The sequence below is a fragment of the Muntiacus reevesi genome, chromosome 2 (genome assembly GCF_963930625.1).
Source record: "Muntiacus reevesi chromosome 2, mMunRee1.1, whole genome shotgun sequence".
Taxonomy (NCBI): domain Eukaryota; kingdom Metazoa; phylum Chordata; class Mammalia; order Artiodactyla; family Cervidae; genus Muntiacus; species Muntiacus reevesi.
Window position 1 is genome coordinate 281,458,735 of NC_089250.1, and position 17,336 is coordinate 281,476,070.

Consider the following 17,336-nt stretch of genomic DNA (forward strand, 5'->3'; position numbering starts at 1 on the left):
GGACTGAACGTGGCCCCCTGTGTTGGGAGCTCAGAGTCCTAGCCTCTGGATCAGCAGAGAATGCTGCGATCTCCTACTTAAAAAAAGATTATTTATTTATTTTTGGCTGTGCTGGGTCTTTGCTGCTGTGTGGGCTTTTCTCTGGTTTTAGGGCATGGGGGCTGCTCTCTCGTTTTTGTGCTGAACTTCTGCCTGTGGAGGCTGCTCTGGTTGGGAAGCAGAGACTCTAGGCTCTTGGGCTGCAGTAGTTGTGAAAGGACTTAGTTGCTCCACGGCACGTGGGGTCTTCCCAGATCAGGGATTGAACCTGTGTCTCGACGGGTGTGGTTGACCTTAAGAACACCACGGACTTTACTCTGTGTTGGAGCTAGGTTCCGGGTCTCAGCAAGCGTGGCTTCCTGGGGCGGTCCCCACCCTCACTCACCCAGGGTGGGGGGGCTTAGTGTCCACCTTGTCCCCTGGTGCAGCCTGGTCACCCCGGGACCCGTGCTGTGTGAGCATCTGCTCTGCTCACAGCTCACCCTGGGGCCCATCAGACTTCACTCATGAAAGGGAAGTGTAAGGATGAACTATTCCATGGTTAAGAATTTCAAGGTCGCGACAGCGTTGACCAGAGCGCACGGGCACAGGTACGAGATCCATGCATAGAGAAGCCACAGTGTGGGCTTCAAGGACCCTCCGTGTGGGGGTGGGATGGGGGCCGGACGGGGATTTCCTGCAAACGCGGCTCCAGGCTCTGTGCTCGGCAGGGGGACGACTGTGGGCACTGCCTGTCTGTGGAGGGGCCCTGGGGCTGCCCAGCTCAGCAGGAATGGCAGGGGTGTAAAGGGAAGTCCGCCTCCCTTAGCGCCCCTGACCTCACACCCCATCATCAGGGCATCCTAGTGCCTGAACGGCCCCTTCTTCATCTTTCTGAGGACCTGGAAGGTGTGGGGGCTGGAGGACATGCGAGAAACAAATTCTGTAAAGCAATTATCCTTCTATTAAAAAATAAAAAATATTAAGGAAAAAACACATAAGACAGCAAAGATGGGGCTTGCGTTCTCAGCCAGCCTCTGCCAGATTCCACCTGTGCTTATCCATCAGACCAAAATGCTGGTGCTCCCACCCTGTATCACAGATGAGAATAGAGGCACAGAGAGGTTGAGCATCTTGCCCCAGCTCATGCAGCTGCTGCGGGCAGGGCTGAGAACTGGACCCCTGTGGTGGAATCTGAAGTCGAGATGCTTGGATGACCCAAGGGAGGGGCAGAGACCAGAGGGCCCATGCTGAGTCAGGCGCGAGCGCTCACACACACACAGGTGCACGTGGCCTTCACCTTTGCGGCCACAGAAGTCAGAGGGAATCAGAGAGCCACCAGGAGAGGCCAAAGGAGAGTCGACGTCTATAAGGAGGAGAGGCCCCACTTCCCAGGAGGCCGGGGAATTCCCTTCCCTGGTGATTCTGACTCCACTCTGCATTCCTCTCCCTGGACCCAGGACTGACTCTCCAGTGACCTAACTGAGTTGGCTCCAGAATTATGCCTTTCCAGGGGTTCAGCTAACTGGATCCCACTGCTGTCAGTAATAATGGGGAATGAATACATAGTCTGGGATTCAGATTTGTTTGGAGACAAAATTTATTAGAAAAGACCTAAAAAACCACGAAGGCAATTGGCATGAACATCTCCAGAACACTTAAGAAACCCTCTGCAGTTTATATACCTCCTCTCCTGTCATGAAAGTGGAAGGTCTATTTAACAAATAATTCTGTGCTTATCACACACTTTCTTTAAAATATTTATTATATATTTATTTATTCGGCTGTGTTGTGTCTCAGTTGCAGCATGTGGGAGCTAGTTCCCCAAGCAGGTATTGAACGTGGGTCTCTGCATTGGAGTTTTGACGCCTGGACCACCTGGGAATTCTCTCCTCATACTCGTGGGGACAGTAACAGGTCATAGACCTCCTCTGAGGCCCCCTTAGAGCTGAGGCATGGGGTGGCTGCAGAAATCCTCCTGTGGTTAAGGTGTGGTTTGTTGCTCATGACTCACTCACACTCCCTGCAAACATAGGGCTTCTCCCCTGTGTGTGTCCTCTGATGTTTGATGAGGGCGGACTTTTGATTGAAGCTTCGCCCACACTCCCCGCAAACATAGGGCTTCTCCCCTGTGTGTGTCCTCTGGTGTGTGATGAGATGGAACTTCTGACTGAAGCTTCGCCCACAATCCCTGCAAACGTAGAGCTTCTCCCCTGTGTGTGTCCTCTTGAGTCTGATGAGATTGGACTTATCACTGAAGCTTCGCCCACACTCCCCGCAAACATAGGGCTTCACCCCTGTGTGTATCCTCTTGTGTGTGATGAGGACTGACTTATTGCTGAAGCTTCGTCCACAGTCCCGACAAACATAGGGTTTCTCCCCTGTGTGTGTCCTCTGGTGTGTGATGAGATGGGCCTTCTGATTGAAGCTTCGCCCACAAGCCCCGCAAACATAGGGCTTCTCGCCTGTGTGTGTCCTCTGGTGTCTGATGAGGGCGGACTTCTGACTGAAGCTTCGCCCACACTCCCCGCAAACATAGGGCTTCTCCCCTGTGTGTGTCCTCTGGTGTGTGATGAGATGGGCCTTCTGATTGAAGCTTCGCCCACAAGCCCCGCAAACATAGGGCTTCTCGCCTGTGTGTGTCCTCTGGTGACTGATGAGGACTGATTTCTGACTGAAGCTTCGCCCACACTCCCTGCAAACAAAGGGCTTCTCCCCTGTGTGTGTCCTCTGGTGTGTGATGAGATGGGCCTTCTGATGGAAGCTTCTCCCACACTCCCCGCAAACATAGGGCTTCTCGCCTGTGTGTGTCCTCTGGTGTGTGATCAGATGGGCCTTCTGATTGAAGCTTCGCCCACACTCCCCGCAAACATAGGGCTTCTCCCCTGTATTTGTCCTCTCGTGTGTGGTGAGACTTGACCTGTCCTTGGAGCCTTGCCCACACTCTCCGCATGTGACCCTCATAATCCCTGAGACCCCTGCCCCCGTGAGCAATGTGCCTGTGTCCTCTGGATTCAGTTTCTGGCTTGTGCTGGGCTCGTCTGTCATTCTCTCATGCACCCCAGAAGCCCCCATTTGTCCTCCGAGTGAGTTGGAAGAGGCCCTTGAAATCCTCTTCAGCCTTACGGTTTTCAGCAATTGTTGGGGCCTGTCCTTGGCCTCGTGGCCCTCAGGTTTGTCGCTCGGGCTGTGTGGATTGGAATATCTCCGATTTTGACTGCCTGGGCAGGGATCCTCTGGTTGGAGGCGGTCTCTTTCAGATGGTCTCAGGAGGGTCTGAGAGGGGTGACTGCGTTGGATGTGTTGGCTGAGGAATTTCTGGCTGGAGAAGGCCAGAGAGCAGGAGGGACATGGGTGCATCTTGGGCTTCGGTTCTGCTGAAAGAGGAAGCTTTTGTCAGGTAGCTGGTTTGCCGTGGTCAGGCCTTGCCCACTCATCATCTAAGTGTTGACAGTGCACGATCTGTCGCCCATCAAGTGCCTTTACAGTCCACTCTTCCATTCCACTGTTATTCTCCAAATCTACAGAAATCCAGGAAGCGGGTGTCAAGGGCCTTTTCTACATATCACCCAGATAGGGACCTTCCAGCTGCATCAGAGGCAGCGTCTCTCCTGATAGAGGTGGATCTGCAGGGACTTTCCCTGCGTGTAGGTGTCTGAAATGTCACGTCACAGTGGCCCCAGGTATCTACCCTACTGAGGGATAAGACATGATGACTTAGGTGAAATCTCCTGAGTGGCTCCCTGTGAGGGGAGAGGGTCTATTAAGTTAGAGGCGCCTGGCCTGGAGCTCTCTGCATATGGGAGGCAGCACGGGGGGTGGTTAGAGCAGGTGTGGCTAATTCTGACTTTGTGGTTCCTTGTTCAAAGAGCAGCCTTTGTGCCGATCTGTGCAGGAAGTGGGTTTGAGCCTGGATGAGACCGAGCGACCCAAGTCCCACTGACTACAGGTCTGGATCCTGCTGCCCAAACTGGTTCACAAATTGCTCCTCTCTCAGTTTCCCATAAATCATAAAATAAAGGCATATCCTTTCTCCAGCCTCACCAGTACTCATACCTCATTCATTTCATTCAGGCTTAATCCACTTAACATGCACTAGGAATCCATGTTTAAAAATACATGTCCAGTCAGACCCTTCACACCCTCACTCCCAAGCATCTTCAGACAGCCCACTCTCCCCTCATGTCTGGCAATGAACAGATCTCTGAGGGGACTCCCCGCTACTGTCTCTTCCCAAAAGTGAACCAAAGCATCGTCTTAGCACAGAGAACATGCTGCTTGCAGCTGAAAGCCTGGCGGTTGTTCTGTGTCACCCAGGAGGACCCCTGGGGCCTGCACGTGGACACAGGCCCTGAGGCTTCCGTGTCCCGTCGAGCCTCCTTCCTCTCCCTCTGTGCTTTCTCCTGCGACCCCTGGCATGGCCTCGCTTCCCGGTCCTGGGGCTGCGGCACGGGCTGCTCCCCTGCCTGGAATCCTTCCCCGCAGGTCTTATCTCTGCAGAGACCCTGTCGCACCGTCCTGCACCACACCCCACCCTCTGTTCACGCTGATCCGAGGCACGTTCCCTGTGCTGGTTTTCCTCAGCACCAGCCCCTGTCTGGTGTGAAGCCCCTGCTGCCCCAGGGCAGTGGTTCTGTCTGTTTCGGGGCGTGGAGCCCCGTCTGTCACAGAGCGTGAACTCACATGACAAAAGACTGGAACAGGAACTGAATGCGCATCACTGTACACGTGTCGCTTAGAAATGGGAGGAAATGAAGAAGAAACAAATAAAGGGCAGAGAGGTGGTAGGTGCTCGAAATGTTGCTTTTTGCTTCTCAGCCTTTTAGCAGAAGGTGATGTTGCACATTTTTTTGCATGAAATATTAAAAATTAGAACTAACATTTTCAATATAAAATTTCTCCTAACAGTCATATGAAAGCAATCAAATTCTGAGGCATTTTAATTGCAACTCAACTGACTTAGGACTGGATTGTCCTCTGCTTCGAAATCAGACCACGGCTGCTCCCAGGATGGGGTGGGGTGCTGGAAGAGGGGAGACACTCACCTCTCCCGGCCGCGAGCTCACTCTTCCCACTGCTGTTCCGCCTGATGCCAAGGTCCTGACCATACTCGTCCCCGTACCAGACCAGCAGCTCACAGCCCGGCCTGACAACCTGGCAGGTTCGGTAGAAGATCTGCCCGTGATACTGGAAGGCCACCAGGTTCTGCTCCTCGTCGTCCCGGGCACAGTTCACATACCTGGGGTCGAGGCCGGGAAAGGGAAAGAAACCTCAGGTGACGAGTGCCCTCCACTCTCCGCCCATGCCCAGCTCCTTGCCTTCCGCCTCTGAGGCCGCCCCTCATGTGGACCGTCTGTTCACACCTTCGACCAGGCCATGTGAATTCCCATGCTTTTCTCTCCTTACCTAAGTAGCCATTTTCCGGAGCCCAGTTCCAGACTCATCTCCACCTGGACTGTCCGTGAGGCTGGTGACCTCCAGCTCCTCTAAACTCTGAATTAAGTTCTCTTTCATCCACAGGACTTGGTGCTTCTTGGCTAACATGCAGCCCTCAGCACTCACCCCAGCCTGCCTTCTCTGCCGAGTCTTTCTGCCATCTCCCCACGTGTATCCAGGGTCCTATTCGCTTGCCCACCCCCTCCCACGTAAACTTGGAGAGAGCTCTGATATAGCTTGAGACACGGAACAGTAATAGTTTGTTCACTGTCTGCCTGCCCTGATGAAAGGAGAGGCCCTCAGAGAATGGCCCTGCTCAGGGCCAAGCTGCCCCCCATTCCTTCCCAGGCCTCAGGGCCCACCTCTCACTGGAACCAATCCTGAGGAGGTTTTTGCCCACAGAGAGTCAAGGTCTCCTGTGTTAGGTCATCCTGGCGTGTGCACTTACTCAAAGATAGAAAAAATAAGGTTACTGCTCCTAAAATCAATTGGATAATGTCTGTCTGCAGTATGTTCTCCAAAAGGACATGGGTTGTGTGATCTGCTTAAGTACCGAAGTTCACTGTCTAAACTGCACCATAAAGGGCGTGAGAAGTGTCCACTAAGTGAGTTAAAGTGTTCCTGGTGAATCTAGATGCTTCAAGTTGTTTTCAAGTCCACCAGTTTTGTTCAGCATATAGACTTGTATCTTGACGGCACATGCCATATTTTTATTTCCTTCTTTTTAGTGTCTTTTGAAATGAAAGAGTATGGTATTGAGGGAAAAGAGGAAGGAAGATGTGAAAGCTTTTGAGGGAGCCGGGTTGAGAAGGAAAGGGGCGTGGGATGGAGGGAGTCTCAATGTCTACACACTGCAGACTCACTGCACTCACCTCATCCAGTTGGCCCAAGACGTGTCCTTTCCATCCACATACTCGTAGCAGTTCCTCCCTTTGGTGATCTGAGGGTCAGAGAAAGAGATACAAGCTTTCCACTTTTTTTTTTTTTGGTAGGAAGCAAAAGAAGAGCTATTTCCCTGTGTAGTCATTGGTGCTTTTCAGCCTGCATGGATTCAACTGCCAGTCGGGCCACACGGTAAGCTCCTTACTCATCATTCCAAGTCTGAGTCTCTTGGTTCATTGAAGGCAAGGGCTCCACAAGGGAGGAGTCACTTCTGTGTATCTCTACACTGTGCTCCCACCTCTCCTCTGACCTTAGAGAGAGGTCTAAGTGTCTGTACACTGTGTTCCCACCTCTCCTCTGAGCTTTAGATAGATGACATGAGTGTCTGTACACTGTGGTCCCACCTCTCCTCTGACATTTAGATGGAAGTCCTGTGGTCACGCCCACGGCACACATTACACAGGGCTGACTCTGTCATTGCCGACAATGTTATCACCATCTGCATCCTCATATGTAGACATGAAATACCCCCCACCACGTACAAGTGATTAGAGGCCAGAGGACAGGGAAACGGGTGCTTCTCACCAGCCAGGCGTATCCACTGTTGGCGGCCTCTTCATCGTCTGTGATCTGGCCCTCATAGAGGCCAAAGTGCAGGCCCAGCGGCAGATCGGACGCCTCGTTCCACACTCCAAGCCCAGCGTCAGGGATGCCCGACAGTCTGATGCTTAACCCAGGGGGCAGAGTGAGGACTGAGCGGTTGGCATGCCCCTTTTCCACTGCACAGTCCTTTACAAATGTTGGGGGCCCATGGGCAGCACAGCTGTCGATGAAGAAGTTCTGACACTCCTCACAATCTGGAGGTGAGAACAGGGATGAGAGGAGGTACAGTGATGTTTCTGGTCGTAAAGACCTTCATAAAGAACTAGGGCATTCATGGCATTTGGCCTCGATCCTGCACCCCAAGTCATAGAGGAAGGGGATGGCCGGGGGACTAAATGGTGAGGTGAGGTTAGTGGACCAAGGCCTCATTACCCCTTCTCCGTGAGTGGGCCAGCGGGGTCACTCACAGAGGTAGTCGTCATCCTGGGGCTCGCTGACCTCTTGGTACACGTGGCCCTTTCTTTCCCGTAGACTGTACCTCTTCACTCCAGTCTCCTTTCCTCTGAGTTCTAAGATGGAGAACAGAAGCTAAGCAAGGCTGGTGGGGTCTGGGGAGTTAGTCCCATTTTATCAGAAAGTGTGAGATCTCCTACCTGTCCATCTCTACACTTTGTTAAAATTTTCTTATATGTATTTTTCAAACTTTTACTTTCGTAATTTTATGTTTTCATGTTCCATTATTTATTTCTCGGCCAGACTGCATTGCTTGTGGGAACTTAGTTCCCTGACCAGGAATGGAACTCACACCTCCTGCAGTGGAAGCGTGGAGTCTTAACCACTTAACCACCAGGGAGTCCCTTCTCTATATTTTCTTTCTTCTCCCTTTAAATACAGTTTCAAGAGACTGAGGCTCCACTGACCACAGATGCCCAGTTCAGTGATAGCTTCCTGCACTTCCCATTAGTAGGTTTAACTTCCCAACCTTCCTACTTAGGTAATAGTTCATCGACACATCTACTCAGAAAATATGTGTTAAGCGCACATGACAAGTAAGGCACTGAGCAGAGGTCTGGGCATGAACACTAACAAAGCACGGTTCCTCTTATCACAGTTGCATTTATTGAACTACTTGTAGGTGTCAGACTTTTGCATTTAATGTAAGGTTTTCAAGCACTGTATGAGTCATGTATCCTTATCCTCACTTTACAGATAGCATTCAGGATCTCAGAAATTGTATAAGATTTTCCCAAGGCCCCAGTGCTAACTTCATGTCTCAGATCAGTCCAGCTTAAACCCCGCCTACCCAAAGTCCCTGCCACACACCTAGGCCATGCTTATTAGTTTATCTACAGGAATTAGAGGAACTAATTAGAGGAACTCCCCAAATTTCTCTTACCGACTTTTTGTCTGGGGTGCTGTCCAGGGGTCCTTGCTTTTCTGTGATGGGGCACTGTATTCTGAGCCTGCTTGGAGCCATTTGTCTTCAGCGATTCTGCTGCTCCCGGCAATTCCTTCAAACTAGATTCATTACTTAATGGTGCCCTGGACATTCTCTTCCATGTGAGTAAAAGACAACATGCATATCTTTAGTTCTTTAGGACTTTATGAAGTGTTTTCACATGCATGACTTTAGTTAATACTTTGACAATTCTTGGAAATACCTGATATGGGGGAAAGGGGTCTGAACACTGGAGTGTAAAATAAGGACCTACGTGGATAGTGAATCAAAACTAGAATTCATATCTTAAGGTTCTTCCCCTTCAACTTTCTGCATAAAAGTGAGAGCAAGGCAGGGAGAAAAGCTGGAGGTCAGGGAAAGAAGAGGGTAAGGGCTGGTAGAGAGGTCCTGAGGGTTTCTCTTAATAGTGGCCCTTTGACGGACGAGGACGTATGGAAAATTACAGAGGGGACAAAACACATGTGGAAAACAAGGTGACAAAGCAGTGAGATTAAGAAGAGAAAAGACGATCGGCAGAAACATATTTAGACAATAAAGCAAATGAGATGAAAGCTGCAGGTTGCCATGTCCTAGCGACAATGTTTGGAATTAAAGTAGCCGGTTTCGTCAATTCTCCTCGAACAAGGCTGTATGACCAGCTGGTTCTGCTCAGTTTCCTGATCCATTAATTGGTATACAGGCTAATTCTTAATATTATAGTGGACATGAAATTTAAAAACCTTCAACAAATTGTTGTGTGAAGTATTTACTACAGTAAGAACGTGAACGTACATCCCTTACGTATCAATTTATTCCCTAAACTGCCACTATATTTCAAGTGCAACTCACAGATACTATCTTCAGCATCCTTTGACCTTTCTACTCCTAGATGAATGCTTAAATGTGGAGTCACTCACTCACGAACCATTCAGGGGGCACTTAGGGCCTTTGAGGTGGGCCTGGACTTCTGAGAACTAATGGGTGTGGGCTAGGATCTCAAAGCTCACAACACAGGGGCAGGCTAAACAAATGATTACAAACAGGAGAGTTGCTAATTAGAGCTCAGTGGAAGGAGTTGTTACTCCCTCCTACAAGGATGAGCATTTGAAATGATGCCCAGATGATGAGTTTCTACTCAAAAGCAGGTAATCTATGTGAAGTCCTTCTGTTATTTTCTTATTTGTTGCTTTTCAGTCATAAACCTGAGGCTTATCAGGGTTGCAAGTTGCTTCCTCATATTGGAGTGGGTGGCTCTGAGGTTGGGATCCTGTCTCCTTCTTCATCTTGGACTGTCCACTCTACAAACTGCCCAGCATATCTTTAAGCTTCTTCATCTTGGACTGTCCACTCTACAAACTGCCCAGCATGTCCTTAAGCTTCCCTTATTCAGATGTCTTAGCATATGCCTCCCTAGCAAAGCACAAAAAACTGAGGTTGAAAACATCTCTCAGATGAATGATATAAAGATGTATGAATAAGCTTCATAGAACTATGGAAGTTTTAATCCGTTTGTAAGGTGTTTAGAGAACGTGCATTGGTTTACATTACACTACCAGTGATACTGTGGTCTCAGGTATATAATCAAATGTTTCTTACCTTTTTTTTTTTTTGTATCTATAATGGTGATAGCTCTATACCTACTTATAGGTACTGTAGGATTGATTTAAGGTTTAAGCAAGTTTATTCACATAAAATACTTGAAGTCTAAAATATTATGAAAATAATGTAACAACAGAACAACCTACTACTGTTGTTGTTCTTACTAACTGCAAAGATGGTGATGATATCAGACATTGTGCTAAAGACTCAGGACAGGGAGGCAGCGGTCTCCAGGATCTCTGTGTTTTCTGCTATTCTCACCTGTGACTCGATCCATGAGGAGGTTATTTTGGCAACAGGATTTGGGAAATACTCACTTTCTGGTGTTTACTATGCTCCACTCTGAAGGGCATCGAAGAAGGTTTACCTAAAAAATGCTGAGAATCAGTGTTTTGGTTGGGAAATGTTTCCAAACTCTGGGTATTCTAATTAAGGACACATAATTCTAAGCCAGAGAGTGACAAAGACAATGATTACCAAAGGAGGAATGGAAAATGATTTCTGTATCATCAACTCCCATGGTTCCACTGGGAGTATTACATAGTTTTCTTAAAATTAAAAAAATATATGAAACTTCATCCGTGCCTCATCTGATTTTCATAAAATATCTAATAAATTTAATAGTCTTTCATGACAAAAGTTCTCAACAATGTAGGAATAGGAGGAAGTGAGTGCAATATAATAAAGGTCATATATTGAAAGTCTACCTCTAACATCATAGTCATCAGTGATAAAGATCAAGAAGAAAAGCCAAGGATGCCCGTTATCAAATTTGTGTTCACCATAATATTAGAACTCCTAGCCAGCGCTGTAGGTTAGAAATGGAAACAAAAGGCTTCCATTTGGAAAGAAAGAAGTAAAATTATGTCTGCTCACAGGGGCATGGTTTTATGTGCAGAAAAATCTTTAAATCCACACACACAAAATTCCTGCAGAGAAAGTTGCACGGTACAAAATCAACACTCAAATATCTTTCCATGCATGAAGAATGACCATTTCACAAAGGAAAATAAGAAAACAATACTATTTATTTTTTATTTTTTTAAAGCTATATTCAAGAGCTAAATTATAAAAAAATATTTATTTTTATTTCTTTGTTTTTTCCAGGATTTTTGTTGCGGCATGTGGGATCTAGTTCCCTGACTAGGGACTGAACGCAAGTTCTCTGCATTGGGAGTGTGGAGTCCTAGCCACTGGTCAAAGAATCTTATTTATAATAGCATTGAGAAGAATGAAGTAATTAGGAATAAACTTAAGGAGATGAAAGACTCATATGTTGAAAACTACAAAATATTGCTGAAAGGAATCTGACATAAATAATCGATAGGTGTCTCATGTTTATGGATTTAGAGGCTTAATATTATTAAGCTGTTCATACTACCCAAAGCAATTTAAACATTCAATGCAATTCCTATTAAAATCCCAATGGAAGTTTTTTCAGATATAGAAAATCCATCCAACAGTTAACACGGAATCTCAGAGCACCCCAAACTGGCAAAGCAATCTTAGAAAGAACAGCAAAGCTGGAGGCCTCTGATTTCAGAACACACTACAAAGGTACAGGAGCCAAAAGAGTGTGGATTTGGCAAAACATATGTGCTTAGCTGCTCAGTCTTCTTGACTTTCTGTGACCTTTTGGACTGTACCCACCAGGCTCCTCTGTCCAGGGGATTTCTCAGGCAAGAATACTGGACAGGGTTGCCATTTCCTTCTCCAGGGGATCTTCTTAACCCATGGATTGAACCCACATCTCCTGTGTCTCCTGCACTGAAGGCAGATTCTTCACCTGCTGAGCCACTGAGGAAGCTGGCTGGCATAAAGACAGTTATGTCAATCAATAGAAAAGAATAGACAGCCAGAAATCAACTCTTGGATACATGGTCTAATGATCTTCATCTAGCGTGTCAAGATAATGGGGAAAGCTTAATCCCTGTAATGAATGGTGCTGGGGAAACAAAATAACCATATGCAAAATAATGAACATCATACATCTTGAAGAAAAATCAACTCAGAATGGGTGAAAGACCTAAATGCAAGACTTGAAAAGACCCTTAGAAGACAACAAGGGTGAAGCTTCACGACACTGATTCAGCAATGATTTCTTAGATATGGTGCCAAGTGCACAAGGATTAGTAACAAAGTAAAAATAGAGAAATGAGATTAATCTTAAAACCTCTGTGCAGCAAAGGACACTGAACAGAGTTGAAAAGGCCACCGACATGATGGTAGAAAATATTTATAAAATCTGCACCTGATAAGGGGTTATTAAGCATACACCAGTTTGAAGGCTACCTATAAGCCAGGAAGAAAACCTGATGGACCATGATGGCACCTTGATATCAAATTTCCATGTTCCAGCATTGTAAGAAAACAAATTTCTGTGGTTTAAGGAATGCAGTCTGTTTTGTTATGGCAGTCTGCGCTGACTAACAGTGAGAGAAGGAATTGAATAGTCAATTCTCCAGAGAAAATACACAATGGCCAACAAATATATGAAAAGATTCTCAATATTACTAATCGGTATGGAAATACAAATTGAAACCTTCTGGGATGGGCAATATGTATAAGAAGACAATAACAAGTTTGGTAAGGATATGGAGAAATTGGAACCCTTATACACTATTGTTGGCAATGTAAAATGTTGCAAGCTTTCTAGAAAAGACTATGGAGTTTCCACAGAAAATTAGAAGTGCTGTATGATCTAGCAATCCAAGTCAAGAGTGGGTTTCCGTAAAAAATTGAAAGCAAGATAATGAGTAAATAGTGGGCACATGTATAGTCATTGCCGCATTATTCCCAATGGGCAAGATGTGTGAGCATTCTAAATGTTCATTGGTGGATAAAAGATAAAGATTATATATAAGATATATGTTATAGCTCTTATATCCACATGCACACAACGGAATGTTTTGAAGCCTTAAAAAAGATTTCTGTCATATGCTACATGGATGGGCCTTGATGATATTATACTAAGTGAAATGAACCAATCAAAAAAGACAAATATGGCCTGATTCCACTTCTCTGAGGTATCTAAATTAAATCCATGGAAACAGAAAATATAATCGTGGTTGCCAAGGGCTATAAGGAGGAAGGATTGGAGAATTGTTCCTCAGTGGATTAGGGCTTCAGTCACACAAGATGTAACACTTCTACAGATTTGCTGTACAGCAATGTGTATATATAATCCCGGTGGCTCAGGGGTAAAAAGTCCACCTGCAATGCAGGAGATGCAACAGATGCAGGCTCAATCCCTGCGTTGGGAAGATCACCTGGAGCAGGACATGGCAACCCACACCAGGATTCTTGCCTAGAGAATCCCATGGACAGAGGAGCCTGGTGAGCTCCAATCTATGGGGACACAGAGTCAGCCATGACTGAGAGATTAGCACTGCGGCCACTAACACTAACGTGTACATAGTTAGCAGCAGTGTGCCATACACTCAGAAACTGTTAAAAAGGTAAATAAAGACGAGCAGGCGGATGTGAACCGAGGCGTATGTATTCCCTAAGAATCTCTCCTTATGTCAAAACCTTTGCAGGCAACCAAATGTTTGGTTTTCATGTCCCTTTCACTAGTTTTAATAACCTAAGGGAACAGAGGGACGTCCCTGGTGCACAGTGGATGAGAATCTGCCTGCCAGTGCAGAGGACTCAGGTTCGATGGCTGGTCCAGGGAGATGCCACTTTCTGCGGGGCAGCTGAGCCTTTTTTTTCAAAAACTCCAGAGCCTGCACGTGCTCTGCAACGAGAAGACAGTCACCGAAACCAGAGAAAGCCCGTGCACAGCAACAAAGACCCAGTGCAGCCACAACTAAATAAGTAATTTTTTTAAAATCTGGGAGAACAGAAATCCATAGATGGAGAATCATAGAACTATCTAAATTGTTTTCTACAGTCTAGGCAGATTAACTCTTCTAAACTGAGCAGCAGAAGAGGAAGTGAGCTGCTTACCTCTATTTTATAATAAGTGTACTTCATTTTATTTACCTGATGCCATCTCTGGTCAGTGAAATGTGGGAAAGATCATGGAGAATAAATAGTTCTCTCAAACCCTTTCCCAGAATCAAAATAAAGAATTAGTTTAACCTTAGGGTAAGAAGATCATGAGTTTTATTTTATATACATATATACATAATGTATCTTGAAATAATATGTTAATCATTTCCTCTTTGAAGAGATTTAATCCAATAACCAATAACCAATCTGTTTGGTGAATTTATTTCTAAACGATCTTTAGCTGCCTTTCACTAAGAATGTTTAGCAAAAATAATTCTTTTTAAAAATAATGATAAATATTAACCATAAAACTTTTGAGAATTACACTACAAAGCCTATACATTCATCTTCATTCAGGCTAATGTCAATATTCAGCCACAGCCACTTGGGAATGCTGAAAATTATGTTTTCCTTGCTAATGGCTGAGATGTAGTTGAGACCTCAGCCCAGACTGGTTTCAGGAAGACACGTCCACACCCTCCTGGCCTCTCACCTTGCTGCCTTGGTGTCCATTCTTCATCAGAATCCTCAGTGTCATCTCCCTGGGGCTTGATGGCCTGTCTGCGGGGATGCATGAAATCTGGTCGAGTGGCTCTGAAACCTGGAAAGAAGCAAAACATTTGTTCTAAGAAGGGGAAACAAAGCATAGAAGCAATGGAAAGTGTCACAGAGTCAGGGGATCAGTAGGATGGGCTGGGAGAATATAGAACAAGGCAAGAGGTGAGCTCTGCACTGCAGGTCACCCTCCCTCTGGTACAGAACTGTAAACATTTCCTCCAGGTTAGTCTCCCCACAAAAGGGAGCTGTGCGCAGGTGAAGCCACCTAAGAGCGGGCCAAGTGAACCCTGAGGGTGAAGACCTGTTTCATGTTTCCCAGGCTCACAGGCGCCCAGCACTTCCTGTTACCTATAGCAATCAGCGCTTCGTAGTTTCTTTTCACATTCCTATACCGGATTTTTTCCCATTCTCCCATCTCTTCCCATTCTTCCTTGGAGAAGTATACGGAGATGTCTTTGAAAGCATCTTTGGCCTAAGGAAAATAATAGATTTCATCAGTGATTTACTAATCTAAGTCAGACCTTAGAGCTGGGCCTTCTCTTCCACCTTTTGTGCAGGGAGTAGCCTGAAGCTCCTGGATGGTCTGTGTGAGAGAGGGATGAAGACTTTCCTTCCCGACTGTGTCCTCCTTAACTGAACAAACTGAGCATTTTCCTAGCTCTCCCTGGACACAGAGCAGTTGAGAAGCTAGTGTCCTGTTTTGTCCCACTCCACCCCACCATCTCAGACAGGACCAGGTATTCCCATCCTGTGTACAGTCACAGGGACGTTCACTCAGCTGCCAAGGCAAACAGTCTGTGGTGCTTCAGGGACCAGCGCCATGTCCTTCCTATAGAGCTGACTTTGAGCCCAGCTTTGCCGACTCCACCGCTCACCGTGGGCTTCCGCTCTGTTCTCCCGGCATTTCCCTCAGTGCTCTCCTCTGGAGACCTGTTCGGCCTCATGGCCATTGGAGTGCTCAAGACCAAGGTGCCTGTGGAAGAAAAAGGTGCTGAGATAGCCCAGACCACTGTCCAGAGCCTGAGCTGCCTGCCTTGGGTGGAGTGTCCAGGGCAGGAAGGCGAGGGGAAAGTCAGGGTGAGGGTATTCGTGGGATGGACGGATCCTGACTAGGTATGACAGATCAGCCTAATATGAACTAGATTTGGTTTCTTTGGTTCCCCTACAATTCAACCCCTCTGAGGGAAGGCACTGGGAGGGATGTGACTGTGGGTGACGGAGGGATTCTCGAGGAGACCCGGAAACCCCTAACTGCTGTACTGGGGTCAGGCTGAAATCAGGGCTCTGTTCCAGTGCAGCAGAGGGAATGTTTCTCCAAGAAGGGTTTTGAGGATCTCCTCCTGGGGACTCAGAAAAATCTGGGCATAACGTAGGTTCTACGTCTAAGGGAGAAGTCGCTCGGCTTGAGGAGATCTGGGTCCCACGGGCTGAAGTAACTGGGGTCCTCAGTCAGAGGGGACTGGGGATCTTTTGTCTGATGTAGAATGCGCACGGTGAGAAAACTTGGGGTCTGTGAGGCTGAGGAAATCGGGGGTTTCTTACTAAGGGATTTTAGGGCTCCGATAGGCAGTACAGTTAGGGTCTTGAGGAGGAAGAGGTTTAAGAGCTTCCAGGCGGAGGTATTCAGGGTCTCCGAGGTTTAGGAAATTTGGTCTCTCTGCGGGTGGTAATTTTAGGGTGCCTCAGGCTGAGGGGATCTGGGGTTAATCTAGGTATTTGAGGGTCGCAGCACTAGGGGATTTGGGGTTTCTGTGGGTGAAGAAACTTGTAATCCCTGAAGGTGACGAGACGCAAGCCCCCTTCAGATTAGGACTCATGTTACTCAAAGCTGACAGGATTTCGGGCCTCCCACCCTGGAATTTGAAGCCATCAAGCAAGGGTTTATGATGGCTGCCCAGGACGCGTTCCCTTCAGCCTCCCCGCTGTTCTGCCGCACTGCCCACCCTGTCCCCAGGAGCGCTAGAGGTTCAGCGACGTCCAGTCCTTAGGCGCTGAGGTGAAGTGAAGGGCCAGCAGCCTGCTTGTACCCTGTCAGGCACAAGCGACCAATCGGCGTTGTGACTGAGGCAGTCTGGCCAATAGGCGCCCGGAGGGTGCGGAGCGCGATGGAGGCCCCGCCCCACCGCTCGGGGATTGGCTGCTCTGTGGGCGTGTCTGCCAAGCCTCCAGTGCGCAGGCGCAGCTTGGCTGGTCTCTTTGTTTTCAGGCATGGCCTCTGAGGGCTGGATCCTCAGGCGGGCGGGCTGTCCTCAGGCTGAATGTTTCTTTCCAGTGCCCTCAACTGGTATATCGGCTCCACCAGACTGTAACCGCGCTCCCGGAGTTTATCCTAGGCCCTCTGTGCCCTGCCTTATCAAATCCAGTTTTGGCGAGAACTCTTATGTGGTGAGTACTGCATTATTCAAGGGAAACGGTGTAATTGACTACATTCTGATGAGACACAAGATAAACACCGTATGGTCAAAGATTTAAACACAACGCTTGGAATAAGGATGTTAGAAAAAACTTGGAGGATTTTTAACCTGAAAGTAGAAGTGGCACTGATGAGCCATCTGTTTATTTAATGTAGGTATGAAAAGCCTTCAGAAATGAGGTATAAGAAAACCTCAAAGCCTTGCAAGTGTTTTCTGTAAGCCGAGGCATCGATCTGGAGGACTGTGGGTCCATAGAGCTGAGTTTGCCTGACACCTACTGGCCTCACAAGATAAAATAGGGACACTGGTTCTGGCCCTTAGGTAGCTTTGCTCTCATAAAAATAATGTGATTTCCATGTATTGGAAGCAAAGCGACTGATTGTAGAATTAGC

At 47.3% G+C, this 17,336-nt stretch overlaps 1 protein-coding gene across 1 annotated transcript; it reads right to left on the reverse strand.

Annotated features, from left to right (window-relative positions):
* Nucleotides 1–2,028: 2,028 nt before the first annotated feature.
* Nucleotides 2,029–15,474, reverse strand: LOC136161847 (histone-lysine N-methyltransferase PRDM9-like). Its single transcript, XM_065926969.1, has 10 exons — nt 15,406–15,474; nt 14,879–15,002; nt 14,466–14,573; nt 10,294–10,343; nt 8,336–8,492; nt 7,407–7,508; nt 6,922–7,193; nt 6,327–6,394; nt 5,064–5,257; nt 2,029–3,392 (listed from the first exon to the last, which is right to left on the reverse strand). The coding sequence occupies exons 1-10, from the start codon at nt 15,472–15,474 to the stop codon at nt 2,029–2,031; spliced, it is 2,508 nt and encodes an 835-aa protein (XP_065783041.1).
* Between the last annotated feature and the right edge of the window lie 1,862 nt (nt 15,475–17,336).